Here is a 20,334-nt window from a genome sequence, read left to right as displayed (position 1 = left end):
AGGCCGTTCATCGTCGTTTACGGCCGAACAAAACGCGGCAATAAGTCCTCCACGCTACCATTTTTCTCCTGGTTCCTTCTCGGCTCCCATCGCTCCCGGTTCGACGACCCCCACGCGTAAAACTTTATCGCGACGAAAGAATTGAATTCAATTCACCGAGGCACGTCGAACTCACTCCCTCTCTCCCTCTCTCTCTCTCTCTCTCTCTCTCTCTCTCTCGCTCTGTTTTTACTCCCCCGTTGTTTCATTTCCACGTTATCGGGAAACGGAATCGGGATTCGATTCGAGTTTACGTGCCGCGATGCCGATGAGTCGCGTTACATCGTATGGATCACAGTTTGGTTATTGTTAGCTCGGCTTTGTGAGGTTGCAAGGCGTTCGTCGGTGTCCCGAGTAATTCGGAAGAATTTTCGGTGTGCTGGTCTCTGGCTTGAAGAGATTCCAGGGTTTTTTTTTTATTTGTGAGCGGCTGTCTCAGTGTGTTTAAATTCGGTTTGATGCTGATCACGGTTGGTTTTCAGAATGTATACTGCGTTGAAGTTTTGTAAGTACACTGTTTTGTAGTACTCTCGGTGGTTTAATTGGGCCGGTTTGGGTTTAAGTTTGTCGCGAGTTTAGTTCGAAACACAGTGAATTCTCGATATACGCTGGAGAGCAAAACTGAGTCCACAGTATTGTATTTGAAACAACATAACTTTATTAAATTTTCTATACAGATAAAAAAGCTGAGGAAACCAACTTTTACTATTTCTTTCGCGATTCCGACCAATTCGAATTTTTTCCAAAAATTTCTTGCACCTCGTCTAACAAACTAATCCTTCGAACTTCTCAATAACATTCAAGTCATTCGATCTAATTTCAAAAAAGTTATGTCGTTTCAAATAGTGTGGACTCAGTTTTGCTCTTCGCGACGTTTATCATCGAGGCCTTGGCGACATATATAAAGAAGTCACTGTATTTAAAGAACCGTTTCTCTAGAACCGAGCACCAAGTGTTTTAATCTGAATTCGTTCGTAAATCGATTTAAACATTGTAGTCACACAGTTGTCAACATACTTGTGCGTGTGTGTATGTTGTACAAAGTCGACGAGACAGACGGTGTGAGAACATTTTAGCACGAGAGTTCGATTAAGAGAAAATTTTCGAGGTATCGCGACGATCATTCTCACAGACCGCGTGTCATCGTCGGTGAACCGATTTAGGATCGCACGATTAAGCCGATCAATCGCGCAGAACGTTCGACGCGGATGTAAATTGGCAGCGATTAGCATCGGCGCCTATTCACCGCGATGCTGACTAATCATCGGTACGCAACCGTGCGCCTAAGGAGTTGCACCTGGCCATTCCCTCGCGTAAGTTTCTCCGGGAATTTTTAATGAAGAAACAAGCGACCATAAATTTATAAAATCATTACCACGTGTCTGAATCGCGTTTCGAAATTGTTCAACTCGAGAAAAATATCATAAAATATCGTTTCTATTTCCATTTTGACAATATTTCATGTTCTCTCGACGACCACCGAAAAAGTCTACAAACCGCTTATGGTAACATTGAATGAAAAGAAATCGTTTGACCAGGTACAACCCCCGAAAACCCAATTTCGTTTCGCTTTCATCGCAAAAATAACCACAGTGTTTCGAAAGATAGGGGATCTAGCTGGGCAAAATGCAATCTCGGTGTTTTTCAATTTGAAACTGAATTCAAAAAATATATGTACTACTCCTTTCAGTACAGTCGACGTTCACTAAAATAATTCCTAGTGTAATTTCCTAGTAATAGCAAAAATAAAATGGAAAAAGCAAGGAAATTTTACAGGAGAGCCATTTGAAAATTACCTAAAACAGCCAATTTTTTTTTACTGTATATAACTAACTTGGAAATGTAAAATAATTTGCTGTTATTTCGATACTGGGTTAATTTTCATGTACATTATAAACTACACCACAATTTATATATTTATTATTATAATTTTTTCATAAAGAGTTATGCAGACTTTCCTGCGAATAATTGTCGAAAGTTCGAATCAGAGTTGTGACGTTTTTACTGTGAAAAGTTACAGTGACTTCAAAGCTAGTGAACCAATAAAAATAATTTAAAAAATTTTTGAGTTGTGCCACTTTTCTTACGAATGAACGAAGGTATTAAATTTCATTCCAGTTGCAATTCAGGTAAATATTTGTATTTTGCATGAAGATCCGCTGTCTAGGCAGAAGTATGAAAGTGTGCCAGTGCCCAGAAGAAAACTATCAGACCACTGAAGAGTCAAGGTCAAACCGAGGACAAACGTTCTCCAGCTTCCTACGTTCGAAACACTGTTTGGGGGTCAGTATGGCTGTGATCATCGGGGATGGTTCTACTCACCGTGAACGTCCAGATGGAACCAGGTACCATTCTTGTTGTTGTTGGGCGACCTGTTGAGGAAGACGACCTTGCACTGGTACCATCCTTGATCGCTCTCGCGGATGTCGGTCAGGTTGAGCGACGCCAGGCCGTATGGTGAATTCTGGCTCACCCTCGAGACTCGACCTTCGTAACCCTCGCCACTGTGGGTCGGATACGACTCGTACCATATGTATATCGGTATATCCTGCCCCTTGCACCAACACCAACACGCAACATAAACGAGGGATCGGCATGAACGGCTGCACGCCGGTGCGAGACATCTCTTCCCGGGATTACGACGCGAAATTCGATTTCGATTCCGTTACGATCCGAGCAGATCAGATCCGATCCGATCCGATTCGATCCGATTCGATTCCGGTCGATTCCGATCGGTGATACGACGTTTCGAGGCTCGTTGGGTACGACGGAAACGCGTCCAACAGGATCTCTTTGATCCCGCGGACCAACTGGATTAATCCTCCGCCGAGGACGCTCGCCATCAACGAAAATTTACTGGACGAAAGTCGCTCTACAATTTTGTTTATGGCAATCGGTCGAATTTGTTGGGTACCTATGCAGATCGGTGTGCTCGAGTGTCCATTTAACGATACAATAGATTTCGTTTGATATTTTTTCGGCAAGATAGTTTTTAACGAGTCAATGTTTGAGTTTTTGATTTCCTCTTTTGTTCAATTTTGTTAGGGACAGCGACAAAAATTTTTTGAGCGTGCAGAGTGGTGTTCATTTGACGGGACAATACATTTCGTTCGGTACTTTATGATATTTTTTCGGCAAGATAGTTTTTAACGAGTCAATGTTTGAGTTTTTGATGTCCACTTTTGTTCAATTTTGTTAGGGACAACGACAGAAATTTTTTGAGCGTGCAGAGTGGTGTGCTCCAGTGTTCATTTGACGGAACAATACATTTCGTTCAATACTTTACGATATTTGTTGAGCAAGATCATTTTTAACGAGTCAATGTTTGAGTTTTTGATGTCCACTTTTGTTCAATTTTGTTAGGCGCAGCGACAGAAATTTTTTGATTGTGTAAAATAATACTTGGTGGAGTGTAGTTAATGGTACTATTAATTTTCATGTATTCTATCCTGGGCGTCGTGTTAAACATTTTAACCGCAGGAAAATGTCCGAAAAATCGACAATATTACAGTTCCAGTAAAAGTCTCCTCGATTTTTGTTTTATTTAACAAGATAAACAATCAACGTAGAGACATGTTCCCTTAATGTCCACCATTGATCCAGAGGATCTTCGCGAGCAACGAGCTCGGAAACGCGTTTCACGGATGAGGAACCGGGCGGAAACCGACAAAAATCATTAGGACGATCAACGCTCGCGATCCAGAGGTGAATGACTCGCTCGCACCAGCTGCGGGGGTTAATGAAATGACAAATGACGAGACAGGGGATGCAGCGTGTGTGAACAGCGGAAACGATCTACGAGCGAAACGCCGCGATTATGCTTCTGCGAGCTGTGTCGCAACCAGCTAACCGGAAAACGTCATTTCTCATCGTTTTAATTAGGGTTGTTTGTCTTTTCTTTTCTCTTTTTTGTTTTCGACGTTTTCGTGCTGGTTGCGTTCGCGACGGTCTGTACGACGCGGGAAACTGTCTTTTTCCATGCAAGCTTTTCTACTCGAGGCCCACAAAAAAAAAAAAAGGAATTCGTTGCGCGCCGATCACGAAATCCCCAGGCACGCACGTGCGTGGTTCGAAAGAGCGTTGCTGGGAGATCGGGACAGGAAGTAATCATGCGAGTTCGTGCAGAGTGCGGCATGCAAGCGGGATCGTCGATCCTTGGATGTAGATGCGATAGATTGTGTGTGCGCAAAGAGATTGGAAAGAAAGACGATCTTGTTGAGAAGTGTTTCCTCATTCTGCTACGATAAAATGTATTTTCTTTTTTTTTTTTTTGAAAATTTGTTGGAAGAATTTATCGGGAAGAATTTTCTCACAAATTTGCAAGAAGAGCTTGCGAGGACGTATTTTCTTGTTAACTTGCAAAGAGAACATGTCAAGAACTAGCTTATTGGGAATTTCTAAGAAGAACTTGTCAAGTTTCTTGTCATGAATTTGCAAGAACAGCTTCTGAAGACGTATTTTATTATGAATTTGCAAAGAGAACTTGTCAAGAACTATTTTATAGTAAATTTCTCGGAACAACCTGTCGAAGGATATTTTCTTATTTAGCAAAAAGAATTTATCATGAAGTATTTTCTCGTAAATCTGCAAGATACAGAAACTTTTGACAAGGGTTTTGAACAGGAAATTGTTTACATTTTATTCCTAACATTTCTCATTATTGGACAGCGGATTATATACATTAATGACAAAAATGAGTACGTGTAATTCAAAACGGTGAAAATATTAGAGAACATTTTCATTTTGCATAAATATCCGCTGTCTACACATTATCTTCAGAATTGTTTACACTAAAAAATTTCTACATTTCACTCAAGGGGTGGTTTCATCCCCCAAAACTGTTCACCATGACGGCCGAAAAATATGTGTCTGGTTACCGACGGGCGATTCTACTTGCACACAAGGTTTCATAATTTCCTGAATTCTCGACGTTCCTTTGTAAGCATGATCAATCTTTTAATAGCTCGCCTAATTAAAGTAACGCTGCCAGTCAGCAAAATTCGAGAACTTTATTATAATTACATGGGATTATTGAAACTCTGCGAATTTGTGGAATATGAGGAAACGTTTATCAAAAAGCTGGAAATATTCCCAACTCGGTTCGTCCACAAAGAATTATCTAATGAACAGATAAAATAAATTCTCTCCTCCTTTCAATGTGTATCGAATAATGTATAGAAATAGAGAATAATCTGTAAAGATCAATGTAACGTTTGCATAGAGATCGTTCTCCATTAAGATCGTCGATCACTATTCATATTAAAGAAGTAGTAAAATTTGATTCGAGTGACTCTCGTGTTTGCGTGGCTCGTGGTTAGTGTTTAAGGAGCGACGCCGAGCGATCGCTCGGATCTAGATCGACGATCGTCGCCGATGATCGTGCAACGAAGCGGAGAGCGCCACAGAATGCAGCGTAGGCATGCGAGCGATGGATCGATGTTTCAACATTCTTCGATGTTTGAACGAGAACCGACGAGAGACATTCCCTCGATCGGTCTCGCCCATTGTCTCCGTGCGTTTCACATGATGCAAGCAATAGAACGGCTGCCTTCTAAACGCGTCTTTACGGCCGGGAGAAAAATCGGACAGCGATCTACGGTGGGCTCATTTTGAAGGGCGAAACATCTACTTTCATTCCCTCAACCTAATCTCCCCTTTCCTACTCTGCCATTGTCCTAGAAATCCCTAGAAACTCCCCTAGGACCTCAAATTCCAATGATTTCGACATCAACGCGTTCAAAGTGCTACAAAACGGCGTAAAAAAATCGTACAACAATTTTCCTTAGCTGGTTATAAACGTGAAGATTGGCTCTTTAAAACCCTGGAAGTTTGAGTCGCCAAAAAAATGTCTCACCCTCTGCGCGGACGTTCGAAGTTGCGCAATTACTTTCACTCCCTTTTCCTACTCTGCCATTACCCCAGAAACTCCCCTAGGACCTCTAATTCCAATGATTTCGACATCAACGCGTTCAAAGTGCTACAAAACGGCGTAAAAAAATCGTACAACAATTTTCCTTAGCTGGTTATAAACGTGAAGATTGGTTCTTTAAAACCCTGGAAGTTTGAGTCGCCAAAAAAATTTCTTACCCTCTGCGCGGACGTTCGAAGTTGCACAATTACTTTCACTCCCTTTTCCTACTCTGCCATTACCCCAGAAACTCCCCTAGGACCTCTAATTCCAATGATTTCGACATCAACGCGTTCAAAGTGCTACAAAACGGCGTAAAAAAATCGTACAACAGTTTTCCTTAGCTGGTTATAAACTTGAAGATTTGTTCTTTAAAATCTTGGAAGTTTGAGTCGCCAAAAAAATTTCTTACGCCTCTGCGCGGACGTTCGAAGTTGCACAATTTTGACGAAGACAAAAGTTTCCATCGGGTGAAAGGGAGGATACTTTTGTAATTGTTTCGTGGTGCGAAAGTATCTTCGGGGGGAAGTAATCCAGGGGGGCAGAAAGTAGAAACTTTCGGCATCAAAACGAGTTGCGGTAGATTACGGTTGGAGGTTTTTTCTTTACGAAGTTACAGGAGGGTTGAATGTTCCCAATTGTTCCCTAAGGTTTCCATTCAGTAATTTAATTTTCGATTGTGTGTTCTAACCGGACCGATTTTCATGCGTGATAAAAATTGTCTGCAGTGGTTGCAAGCTACAGGAGCTACGTGTGTATATTCAATTCTTTGTCAAAGTTCACTTCTTTGTAATTCTTCAAATGTTTTCACTGAACTTGATCTGCTCCTTTTCGGTGATCAATACATCAAATCCTGATTACAACTTGGTGAGAAAAAAATCATGTAACAGTTCAGCTTGGATTATTGTGAACAGGGATCTCGTGCAGTGGTTCTAAAAATTTCAAAATCTTCTGCGGCAATTTCTCAACTTCTCGAGACACTCGTAGGCGAAAACGAAGGGATCGAGGAACGTTGTCTCGCGGTCTCTTCGATCCAGACGATGTCTCGATCCATCCCAGAGCGTGAAACTGACGCGACGAACCGGGGCCCCGCTTAATTTCTTCTGGCGTCGCGGCTGAACGAGCCTCGGGAAAGGAGTTTTCAGAGTGGAAAAAGTACCGATTGTTTGTCTCGTCCGGGACGTCGGGACGCGGGAACGCGTTCCCGGGCAATGTTTGTCGGGGTAGGGATCGCGATATCGAACATCCCCCCGCGGGCTTTTCCCCGTTGCTGGAATAATATTGAAATCAGCGCGACGACGACTGCGACGCCGGCCGGCGACGACGCGGTTCGTCGCCGCAACTAGGCCAGCTCGAAATAGAAACCGTCAACTGGGGCAGTCAATGGCCAACCTACGATCGTCACGGCATGTCCGCGGCTTTTTCTTTCTTGCCCCCTTCGACAATTTTTCCTCCCCGAAGCTCCGTCGAAACCGCGGCAGTCGACTTGCCCGAACCCGAGCCGAGCCGAGCCGACAGTAGAATGGCCCCGCCTTGTGCCAGACACGGACCGATCGCGACGGAGCGATAATGGTCGATTCCCGGCTACTGGATCGGCGGATTTCTAGGGAAATATAGTGTTCACTCTATATATGTCGCAAATGCCTAGCCGATAAAAGTCACAGAACTACACTGCCCCCACTGCCGCGGGGTATACCGAGGGGCCAAGAAGCTCGAGAGACCTCGGCCGCCGTGGATCAAAGAGTGGAATATAGAGGGTGGTTGGTAACTGGTGGTACAAGCGGAAAGGGGGTGATTCTACGCGAAAAAAGAAGTCTTCGAGAAAATTTTCGAGAAAATCGAATTTGAAGATCCGCCGGGTTCGCGTGCTTTAGTATGCGCAGGAAGTAGAATTGGTAGGTCATGATCAGACGCAGCAGACAATTCCTATCGAATAGCATGCGTACTTGCTGCATTTTCAAACTCGATTTTCTCGAAAACGAAGCTTCGGATGAAAACATTTTATTCTATATTTTCGACTTCTTTTTTCGCGTAGAATCACCCCCTTTCCGCTTGTACCACCAGTTACCAACCACCCTGTATATCCTAGCTGATATACGTCCTTGGCTAGAACCGTGCTTCGGACATATATCGAGTGAACACTGTATCTCCTGCCCGATATATGTCCGTGGCTAGACCCGTGTTTTGGACATGTATCGAGTAAAGACTGTTGCTTCTTCTTTAAAATGGACCCTCGAAAGTCGCTTTACGATTTTTATTCAGCAGTTTTATTAAATTTGGAAAATTGTAGGATTTATCTGAGGTGTGTCTATTGAAAGATGCGCGGTCAAACAACACGTCGTCAGTTTCAGTTTAGCGTTCAATTTTTTTCCCGTAAACAATTCGTCTAGAATTTTTCTGGAGCATTTTCGTGTACGGATTGCAACAATAACGGGAATCGCTGTAAAACGCGATCGCCGAGGTAGAATACATGCGAAACTGGGATAAATCCCGTAGCCCGGATGATACTTTGAAGACGCGCGCGTGGGCCAAGCTGCCAATTTCCCCCGTTTTCTTTGTCGAATGCTATCTCTCTCCCGCTGTCTGGTCGGTTTTCTCGATCTACGGAGCCAGGGGAGAACGAAAAGCAGATACGAGCCGAGAATAGAGGGAAAACGTAAGCTCCGCGGAATACGCCGTCTTGCTGTGTGTCGCGCGAACGTTCGCGTTTCGCATTTATACCTATGCACGCGTGGCGCTCATGTAGGTCAGCCGACTTTGTTTTATTTTCCAGTCCGCGCTCCATTGTCCCCAGCATTCTATCGCGTTTCTGCATGCAAAATGTCGTTTTTCTAAAGCCCCGAGATGTCACAATGGCGACGCCATTGTACCGGTTAACGTTACATTTAATTTGTGAATTCTCCCTTCTTCCCTTAATAGCCGCGATTACTGTACTTGCACGTCTTGGAAATGATGTACGGGTTTTTATTCGAGACTGTTCATTTTTTGTTCGGACCAGAATTACATTCTTGTATTGATTAATAAACAATTTTTCTGTTTTCGATCAGCAGAAACACCGGAATCATCCCAACCGTCCAACCATACTTCTTTGAGCATTATCGAAAAATATATAACTCGTGTAATTTTGATTATTTATACACGAAAAAAATCGTACATGTACTCCAAATACCAGCGAATCTATGTGTAAAATCACAATGCGAAAGGTTCGGTACTTTTTCCGAAAATAATTCCTAAAGCCGACCCATGATTTCCGAAACATACCCTATAATAAAATATACAACTCATACAATTTTCATTATTTTTACACGAAAAAAATCATACATGTACTCCAAATACCAGCGAATCTATGTGTAAAATCACAATGCGAAAGGTTCGGTACTTTTTCCGAAAATAATTCCTAAAGCCGACCCATGATTTCCGAAACATACCCTATAATAAAATATACAACTCATACAATTTTCATTATTTTTACACGAAAAAAATCATACATGTACTCCAAATACCAGTGAATCTATGTGTAAAATCACAATGCGAAAGGTTCGGTACTTTTTCCGAAAATAATTCCTAAAGCCGACCCATGATTTCCGAAACATACCCTATAATAAAATATACAACTCATACAATTTTCATTATTTTTACACGAAAAAAACCATACATGTACTCCAAATACCAGTGAATCTATGTGTAAAATCACAATGCAAAAGGTTCGGTACTTTTTCCGAAAATAATTCCTAAAGTCGATCCATGAGTTCCGAAACATACCCTATAAAAAAATATATAACTTTTGTAATATTGATTTTTTTTTACCTGAAAAAATCAAACGCGTTCTTTAGATATCAGCGAATACGTGTAAAAAATCCTAATGCAAAAGGTTCGATAGTTCTGCCGGAGAAAATTCCTAAATACGGAATGCCCCCTCGAAAACATTGCTGCTGAAAATTGCGTTCTTCGCAGAAGTAGAATCGCGAAGCGAAAGAGGAGTGGCACGTTTCCAGCTGTGCAGGTCGAGGGACGATGTTCGATAATTCATGCGGCCCTGGTCCTTTGAGCGTGGAAAATAAAACGGCGTCGGAAATCGTCCGGTCCCTCTCCGAAGGGGTGGAATCCCTTTACGTATGTAGTTTCTACTAGGGGGTGGTTTGGCGTGTTGCGGAAATTTTGATAATTCATCTGGCCCCCTGTCCCCGTTCTTTCGTGGAGGGATGTTTAAGGGGGTCGCAGCACCCCCTGAGATCGAGTCGATGCTCACGGTAACCGAACCGGTGAAATGTTAACGAGATGTAACCACGAGTTTCTTGTCGGCGACTATTCCACGGCGAATAAATCTCCTCGTGGCCCATTCAATATTAATCGGGCAATTTTCGGATCTGCAAAACTCCGTTGGAGACGCGTCGAACTCGGTCCGACATTTATTAGTCGACTGGGATCGTGGCAATGCCCTGGAAAAATAGTGTCCCCCGGTTTCGCAAGAATTTCAGGGGACTCATTTTATTTCTGGTCGATGGAAAATTATAGAATGGTCGGACTTCGTTCAGACTTTTACAAAGTTCGAAATTCCTTTGAAATCGTAGCCGAAAGTTGCGAAATTTAGGAGAATTCAGTCCGCGGTGGAGGAGTTTCGTTTTGCGACAATCCAGTGGGGTTTTTGAAAAACAATCAAGGGCCACCCTCGGAAACCACTTCGTTTCCGTCTAATTGTTCGAGTTCTTCTCGGGCGGGGGAGGAGGGGGGAGGGCAGACGGAGAACCTGTTCCGGATTTTCGTTAAACTACTCGTTGGTTTACGCGGAAACTTCGGGGGTGCGGCGACGCGCTCGCACGGAAACTTATTAAGGGGTGGCTGAGCACTTTCGCCGGAGGACAATTAACCCCAACAGAGACACACGCCTCCGGTGGAAGCATGAGCGCGCGGGTAGAGAAACGGGGATTCGCAGAGTGTAGTAATCCCGAATGAGTTTGCGATACAAGGCGGATCGGTGTTGTGAAGCGACAACAGCCGAGCGCCAAGTTTCTTAATCGATTAAGTTCCACTCTGTAATCCGGCGCCATTACCCCCTTATTGTCGACTCGATACCCGGCATTGCCTTCTCAAAACATCGTTAGTTGCCTGTACCAACATCCCTTGGCAGCGGAAACGAAATTTATTTGAATCGGTAACTCTGAACGTACCCAACTCGAAAACTGTGTTTACTGCCTTCTGGGAATGACAAAATAGAGTTTATTTAAATTTTGCACAAATCGTATTATAACATAGACTTGAGTAAAGAAATTTGATCAATTATTTTCCATGGAAGGATTTTCATAACTTAAACAACTGCAGTAGTATGTTTTGTGTTGAGGGGTTGCATATTCTTGAGGGCTTAGAGAATAAGGAGACTTTAACAATTTTTTAATGTGCAAAATTGTGGTTCATCGAAAAGACAATATATACGTTTTATTGTATGACGTTTCAGTAGTATCTGCTCAAAATTTGAGCTCGATATCTGAACGCATAACAAAATGGCACCCTTTTATCTCAAACCCTGAAACTAAGCCTCAGTTACACTGTCTATAGTTTTATGTGACAGAAATTTTTCGAATTTTACATTAAACTCGACAAGAAACACTAGTATTTTTTTGCAAGCCGGTTATTAAAAAATCAATTCTTCCAAAGATGTAAAAATAATAGCCAAATTCTCACACTAACTTGATACTTCAATTTTTCCAAGGAAAGAAGAATATGTTATTTAAGGGTTGATCTGATAAGAGACCTAACTTCCAACCGCTTCGATGGACACGTGAGGATAAGGTTCGCGAATAAACGATCCGTTCCAGATTTCGAGATCTCGAACGCTGGAGGGAGGGGGCGGGTCTTGGGTTCCACTAATTATCTCGTTAGGCGGCTCATCTCGAGGGTGGCATTAATAACAACAATGCTGGAAAAGGGGAAGACGATGCCGCCAATTAGCGGATATAACAAGTCCCGCGAAGCCCTGAACTCTCTCTCTATCTCTCTCCCTCTTGTGATGCGGGAGAAACAGAAACGGACTGAAGTCGGTTCGAGTGAAGGGAGGGTGGGAACGAAGGGAGGGAACGTTGGAATCTGCACGTGGAACTGGGCGCCAGGAGAAGGGGTTAACCCTGACACAGTTGAGTAGTTCAGCCTGGCCTCCGTGCGCTCTGCATTATGCATGTAGACCTCCTAACCCCGTACGACAACACGCCTCCGCATTGCTCCGAACGATTTAGGGTCGCGGGACGTCGCTGGCTTCTGCCGTGATCCCCGGGAACGCGAGGTTTACGCTAACGTTGCCCTGGATGTGCGAAAACTAACGCTGAGGATCACAGAGATATTTTAGAGCACATTCTGGAACGTTCGTAGGTTGTTTTCTGGGTTTTCTGGACGAAGGGGCCAAGAGGAGGAGCCAAACGTTGAACCCCGCCCAAAGTGGGCGGAATTTGATGGAAGGTGTGGGCTTAGCACCGAGATATTAATAAAAATGTTTATAGAAATATTGTTTAGAAGTATCTGGGATGAGATAATTATACGGCTTTAATTGATAGAAATCCAAAGTTGATTGTAACCCCTCCCCTAAATGGCAAGCTTCTCTACAACTACGCCGAAAGGTGGAGCTTATAATTAAACTCCACAGACAATACAACTCCACTGTACAACAAGTGGGGGGTTTAAAGCGATACCCCATGAGAAGTGAAAGAGGGATTAAGCCCACAATAGAAACTAACCAAGTAGTGCAGCCAAAACTTAGGCCCCTCCCAAAAGTGGGCGGAGCTTCCTATAAAGTACAACGAAGTCACCACAACACGTTCTGGATGTCCGGCCAGAAAGTTTGACACAAGCTCGTCGTAGGGGTCTCTTTCGGCAAAAATCGTCCACTACACTCGGCCCCGCCCACTTGGGGCTGGGCGTGTCCCCGAAAGACTTCGGCGGAAGAAAGCCGGGGCCAGGGATGTCGGTCGTGTAACACATCCCCCGTACGTTCCCAGAACCAAGCCTGTGGGGCGGTTTATGTAATGTAAAGCCGGCCACGCGGCGGTGTGGTCTCTACGTTGTCCTATTTTTAAGCCAACTACGGGTTAACCGGCTAACGTTCAATCGATAACGCGAGGGGGCAGCGTTTCTCAAAGCGCCGCATCGACAACCGCAAGCTCGTCCCGGTGCTTTCGTCGGCGAACAATTTGCACCCGGAAATCCTGATTAATCAATTATAACGGGGGGCGAAACGAAGCACACTGCAATCAATAAATTCGAAAAGGGGTGGATTCGAAAATATGTACCAAAAATCCCATCGAGGACCTAATTCAAGGGTTATAAATTAAGAAGCACTGTCAATTGTACGCACCTGTGCTATATACTCAAATTTTCGAATGTGGAGGGGATATGAAAAATAGTGGGGGGTCAAAAAATAAAAATAGTAGAATAAGACAACTTTGAGTATAGTTCTCAAGTTTTTCAGTGACTGTGCGGGGCGGGGCAAGATTGGGGGGCTTTGCTTTATGAATCGGGGCGGTCCGTAAAGGGCCCAAAATTTTATATAAATAGTGGGGGATATGGAAAGAGTGGGGGGTTAAAAAATAGTGGGGGGTTAAAAAATTAAATTAGTAGAATAAGACAACTTTGACTATAGTTCTCAAGTTTTTCAGTGACTGTGCAGGGCGGGGCAAGATAGGGGGCTTTGCTTTTTGAGTCGGGGCGGTCCGTAAAGGGCCCAAATTTTATATAAATAGTGGGGGATATGGAAAGAGTGGGGGGTTAAAAAATAAAATTAGTGAAGCAACACGAGTTTAACTATCATTCCTCTGTTTTTCAGTGACTGTGTTGTTTTATGAGCCTAGAGAACCCGCAACAGACCGAAATTTTATAAAAATAGTGGGGGGGTTAAAAAATAAAATTAATTGAAAAGGACAACTTTGACTACAGTTCCTATGTTTTTCAGCGACTGTGTTGTTTGATACTGCTAGGGAGTCAACAGACCATTCTGTAATGTAGAGGGGATACGAAAAGAGGGGGGGGGGGCGGAAAAATAAACTTAGTGGAATAATGCGACTTTTACCACGGTTCTCGTGTTTTTCAGTCGCCATACGTGGCAGGGCAAGATGGCCGGGTTGTTTTATGAGCCGAGGCGGTCCGCGTCGCGTTTAAAATCCGCGTTACCATCCCGTGGAGCGCATCCGGCGCCAAAGGAGGCGTGCTCGCGCCGCTATTACAATTTCTGCGGGCAAAGAAGCAATTTTCCGCTCGGCGTGTACCCCGTGGGTTAGGTTTGCGCTCGCGCCCGGAAACTTCGGATAATTCGCAATTAATAGGGAACGCGGGCTCTACCTGGATGAGGACGTAGGAAGAAGGTCCTGCGACGAACTTCGACGCAAGAAAAGAAGGACGTTCTCGTTAATATGCAGATCGGATCGAGTTCGATCTTCCGCTTACGCGAATGTAAATTTAGTCGAAGCCCGGCCCGGCCCGGCCCGACCGGGGCCCGAGCCTTTCGCCCCGGATATAAGAAGGAAATCTTGTTACGGGAGTTTAAGGTGGAATTAATTTTCGTTCGACGGAGGCTGCGACGCGAGAGGTCCGTCGTCGGCCAAAGTCTTTCGCTGCTCGGGAAAAGGCTATCAGAAGTTGTCCGACGTCGAGGACTTTGCGCTGTACAATTTCAATAGCCTCGGATGATGGCTGTGCAATTTTAGTATCGCGGATAATGTCCTGCCAGTCTGCCGAGTCGCGATAATTTTCCCGAAGCGAATTTCCTGCAAACTTAGACAGTCATCTTTTTCTTTTTTTTTTTTTTGCTTTGGAGTCTCTTATCGACGCGACCTAGGTGATTCGAGTTTAATCGAAACTGTAAGAATCGTCGGGAGAACTTGCTAATAACAAAGTCCGGCAGATTTCACGCGACTGATTAAAGCGCGTTCGGTTGACTTTTCTAGATCTCCCGGGTTCGTTTCTTGCTCGGAAACCTAATTACCGACTGCGCCACTCGGGACAACTAGTTCCCCTCGCCCCCGCACGGGATTTGCATTTCCTTGTTGTTCAAGCTGCCAGGAAAAATAATTAACTCGGCGGCCGGGGAAAAAAGTAGAAGCACCGGTGTCCGCTGTTTTTATTTTCGCGAACGCAGGAACGACGGGGAAACGTTGTCGAGCGAGCACCGGAGAAATATTCGGTAGGACCTCTCCCGGTGGGAAACCTGCCAGGTTGCGGGCAACTTTCGCAAACCTCGGATAGGGTGTTCCTCCAGCGGATGTTACGGGGAAAGAGGGAGGAGGGGGGCGGGGGCGAGGGAGATGGAGAGAGGAGCAAGAGTCAGTTTTCCCGTGGGAGTGAATGTCTTCCCGAGCGGAAACGCCGCGACGGAGAAATTGAATTGCAAGAGGACTCTATTTCCCTGTTTCTCGAACGCGGCGCCTACTGGGTGTTCCCGGGAATGTGCATCGAGCTTAGGTTTATGCGCAAACTGCGGATGATTTGCATTTATTGCAGAAATGGAACCGGGGCAAATTAAAACAGTTGGAGAGATTCAATGAGGTTAAGAACGTCGCTATTGCTGATTTATTCAGACGATTGGAGAAGCCTGCTGTATTTTGTTTAACCTTTGTATCATCTAATCTAACTAGGAAAAAATTGTTCTCCTAGAAAATTAAGCATTGATTTTTACAGGGACGACAAAAAGAACGTTCGGGATGTTGTTCTTCGAATGTAACGATTGAAATAGTGGGACACCCTGTATAAACGGGCTCCTTTCTCGTTTTCCGGCCGGCAGTTTCGGCCCTCGCCCCTCCCACCCCTCAGCTCATCCCTTCGCCGTCCGCACAGTTGACTCCTGTCTCCATTTGTTTCATTAAATTACGCTACACTCCGCGCCCTGGCGACTTCTCCCTCGGAACGTTCGTTCATCCCCCACTCCACGATCCGCGCCAACTGGCCCGCCTCTTTCCAACCCCCACCCCGACATATAGCCCGCCCCCACGCGTCTCTCGACCTCTTTCGAAAATAGAGGAGCCGCGAAGAAAAACTCGGCTCGTTACCATCGCTTCGTTGCACCCCAACCCTCCGAGAGCATTAGCACATTTTTACGCGAACGTTTCTTTATTTTCCGCTTCGTTTTTCGGTCTTATCTTTTTCCTTTTTCCTGGTCGGGGCGATCGCGAACCAATGAACGCTCGCGATGGGCAGAACGTTTTTACGGTGGATGCTCCCGCTTTTTTGGGGCATTCATAATTTCTTCCGAAACAGACGAGAGTGGAGAATATACCGGTGGCTATTCTTGCCAGCAAATTATGAGTATTTAAGCTATAGCTCTATTTTGAACTGGTTCCGGAACCCTCAACTTTTAGAAGGGGGCACCCCATCCCTTGAACTATGTATGAAGATTGTGTAATTCAAATACTCGTATTTTAGGAACCTGCTTGAAATCGTCAAAATGATGACTTAAACTACCCCTAATTATCCCTGAACTACGTTATTGTACATTTTGAAAAATATTCGTGACGTGGTTGTCAAGTTCCTTGACATCTCTTCACTTCTCATTCATGACAGTAAGAATTGTAAAATTTGGTGGATTGTATTTCATGGACAAATTGAGAACCATCGAAACGATGACTTAAACTCCCCCTAATTATCCCTGAACTACGTCATTGGTCATTTTGAAAAATATTCGTGACGTGGTTGCCAAGTTTCTTGACATTTCTTCACTTCTATTCTGATTTATGAAAGTAAGAATTGTAAAATTCGGAGGATTGTATTTCATGAACCAATTGGAAACCGTCAAAACGATGACTTAAACTCCCCCTAATTATCCCTGAACTACGCCATAGTAGATTCTGAAAAATATTTCGAACAGGGTTGTCAAGTTTCTTAATATATCTTCACTTCTCTTCTGATTTATGAAAGGAAGAATTGCAAAATTCGGAGGACCGTATTTCATAAAAAAAATTGGAAACCATCAAAACGATGACTTAAAACCCCCTTAATTATCGTTAAACTATACCACAGTACATTTTGAACAAAATTGTTAACACCGTTGCCAAGTTCCTTAACGTTTCTCTCTAAAGTGAATCATCAATTCCGCTAATTCAACAGAAATTGAACGCATGTCCACAGTATCGATCCACAGTGTGATCGACTGTATCCCTAAAAATGAATATCAGTGCGCCACGATGAGAGCTCCACCCTAAACGATCTTAATTAAATTTTCCAAATCGACCAAGTCGCATAAACTTTCAACAAACCACGATCCCACTCCTCGAACTTGAAGAACACACGTTCTTCCGTCTCCCATAGCAATTCGGTTTCCAGGCAGTGATTTCGCACTGTTCTCGCGAGTCCGCCGTTATATTTGAGAATTGAAACAGCCCCCGGTATATAGAAAAACCGCGTACACGGTGGATCCGGGCGGAGCCGCCACCGCATCCGCATGCAAATCCCCTCGTGGCGTAGCGCGACTTTGTTTTTCCGAGTCTGGAGCAAGCGCGCGCGCGCGAGCGCAGCAACCAACCAATCCCCTTATTCCCTGCTCTTTTTGTTTGCTACCTGCCTAAACACGCTCGGCGATGCAAACAGACGCGTATGCAAATTACCCGCGGATAAACGCTCGTACCTTCAGTACAGGAAACACAAAGGGTTAGGCGACGCGCGGGGGTGGAACAGGTGCGCGACAATCTTCCGGAGAATATTGCTGCGAGACGAGAGGGATCGACTTTAGCAATCTATCCACGACCGGAAAATATCACGCTGACTAACGATCTCGATTAATCGATCCACCCGACCCGGCTATATTGCGATTCCATAAGAAATTCGCCTGCTCTTCTGAACCTCTTTTTCTATCTACAAATTTCTACAAATTTCTACAAATTTCTACAAATTCTACAAACTCTACAGCAGAATTCTATAAATTTCGAGTTCGTGTATGTAATCTATTACACATATGTATATTTTAACACTAGAACAACAGGGCGATTCGAAATGGCTCGTTTCTGATTTTCTCGCCTCGTTCATCAGAAGCTGCAGGCATTGTGAAGGAACGAGCGCACCACAGGGGCCCACATTGTCGTCTTATTCACCGTTTGTCCCATTAATCGAAACGAGAACATCATTTAGATAAACGCGGAGCAATTGAACACCGCGTGCCGCTTTGTTACGCGTTATCGGCTCGGAATCCCCGATAATTGTGCTCGCCGGCGTAACTCCCAGTTTTCCCTCCTGGAAATGGGAAAGGTGGGGACACACCGTGATTTTCGAGGCCACCCACATGTGACCACTTGTTCCACGAAATCCTAATGCGGGCATCCTCTTTCCGCCGGTCACGCGGAACCGAGGTAAGCGCAAATAAAACGCGCGATTTCGCGAACCGTCTATCTCTCTGCTGGTACACGCATCGCTCGCGGTTACGCTTCAAAGAAAATAAAACACACCCGAAATTGTGGCAAAAGAGCCACGGACGCGTATCACAGTGCCTGGAATGATTTTTCCGCGGATTTCAGTCTGCTCGACCTTTGACCCCTCGGTCTGTACCACCCCAGTGTGAAATTTGAAATTCTTGCGAGATGTAATGGTTCTACGCAGGTTTGGAATTATGTGAAGCCTACCACAATTTTGTTTATTTGGTTACGTCCATTGTTTTGTGTTCTCTCTGTAGGAGCTACCCCTTTGCATTTTACTACCCTCGTAGAACTTCAAACTTTTGAAGGGTGTACTAGTTCTTTGTAATTTTTCAAATCTGTATAGCCTACAATTTTATTCAGTTGTTTCATCTATTATTCTATTAAGTACCATCAGTTTGAGCCACCCCTTTGAATTTTACTCCCTGATATTCGAAATTTTTGTGAAATATACTTCTTTGTATTTTTTTAAACTCTGTAGAGATGTAAGATTTCTTTTTATGTATTTATTTGTGCCTTCTCTCTGAACATAATGGACAAATGAATTCTCTCCAATCAAAACTTTTGCGATCTAAAGTTAGTTTTTCCTAGCCACTGAATGGAATACCACCTAAGGGATGAAATTTCATCGGGCACGCGTTCGTCCAACAATTTTCCCACTCGAAAAAGGAATTGTTCGGAAGATCTCTCCGCTGTCGCCATTTCCATTTCCACGCGGCGCGGCGTCGGTCCGCGGGGCTGTTTTCTTTTTTATGCTCGCATAAATCACGCGGGGGAGCCCCAGGCACCCTGGCCAACCCCCTTACAACCCCTCACCCCGGGTTCACCCCTTGCCACTGCGGCTGACAACTAATTTCTCTTCCCGTCCGACTTTTTTCCCCCGAGCGTGGCGCGTTGGACGCGCGAGCGCGATCACTTTTCGCGCGTCTACTCGCAGCTGCTTGCACAGGCTTGCATCTTTTTACAAGAAAAAAATGTACTAAGAAGTCGTCAAACTGATGACTTCAACTACCCCGTAATTACCCTCCAACTGTGCCATGATTCATTACGAGTAAAATTCACTTCTCTTCTCTCGTGAAAATACAGTTCTACGTAAAAGTGTAATATTCAGGAGCTCGTATTTTACGAACTTAATGAAAACCGTCAAAACGATGACTTAAACTCCCCCTAATTATCCCTGAACTACGCCATAGTACATTTTGAAAAATATTCTCAACGTGGTTGCCAAGTTCCTTGACATCTCTTCACTTCTCATTCGTGAAAGTAAGAATTGTAAAATTTGGTGGATTGTATTTCATGGACCAATTGAGAACCATCGAAGCGATGACTTAAACTCCCCCTAATTATCCCTGAACTACGTCATAGTACATTTTGAAAAACATTCCTAACGTGGTTACCAAGTTTCTTGACATTTCTTCACTTCTATTCTGATTTATGAAAGTAGGAATTGTAAAATTCGGAGGCTTGTATATTATAAACCAATTGAAAACCATCAAAATGGTGACTTAAACTCCCCCTAATTATCCCTGACCTACGTCACATTACATTTTCAAAAATATTCCTAACGTGGTTGCCAAGTTTCTTGACATCTCTTCACTTCTCTTCCGATTTATAAAAGTAAGAATTGTAAAATTCGGAGGCTTGCATATTATAAACCAATTGAAAACCATCAAAACGATGACTTAAACTCCCCCTAATTATCTCTGAACTACGTCACAGTACATTTTGAAAAATATTCCTAACATGGTTGCCGAGATTCTTAACGTTTCTCCCTGAAGTGTCTCAATCTTCGCAATTCAACAGAGATTTAACGCCTCTGTAGAAAACCATGTAAAGTGAACACGATTTAAAAAATTCATTTGAATTGCATTCGGGGGTTAGATCTTCGCTATTAATTTTTTCGCCACGTATGTATCTCAGAGTTGCGACGAAATGGAGAAGACAGTTAAAGTTCACTTTGCCCTCACTCGTGGAACACTCGCGGCGACAGACGGCCGTGACCACGGCAGCGTG

General features: G+C 44.0%; 1 protein-coding gene across 10 annotated transcripts in view; it reads right to left on the bottom strand.

The window, feature by feature from the left end:
- LOC143360337 (protein turtle) overlaps positions 1-20,334 on the bottom strand; it is a 315,901-nt gene that overhangs the window by 39,194 nt on the left and 256,373 nt on the right. For 8 of the 10 annotated variants that reach the window (XM_076799066.1, XM_076799063.1, XM_076799068.1 and 5 more), the window contains one exon: positions 2,362-2,593. In XM_076799066.1, the coding sequence (XP_076655181.1) occupies positions 2,362-2,593 (232 nt within the window). The remainder of the gene's footprint in view (positions 1-2,361; positions 2,594-20,334) is intronic. The other 2 variants (XM_076799065.1, XM_076799069.1) reach the window with 1 other exon arrangement.

The sequence above is a fragment of the Halictus rubicundus genome, chromosome 13, assembly GCF_050948215.1.
Source record: "Halictus rubicundus isolate RS-2024b chromosome 13, iyHalRubi1_principal, whole genome shotgun sequence".
NCBI lineage: Eukaryota > Metazoa > Arthropoda > Insecta > Hymenoptera > Halictidae > Halictus > Halictus rubicundus.
The sequence above is the reverse complement of the archived record's forward strand: the minus strand, read 5'-3'. Positions and strand labels throughout refer to the sequence as shown.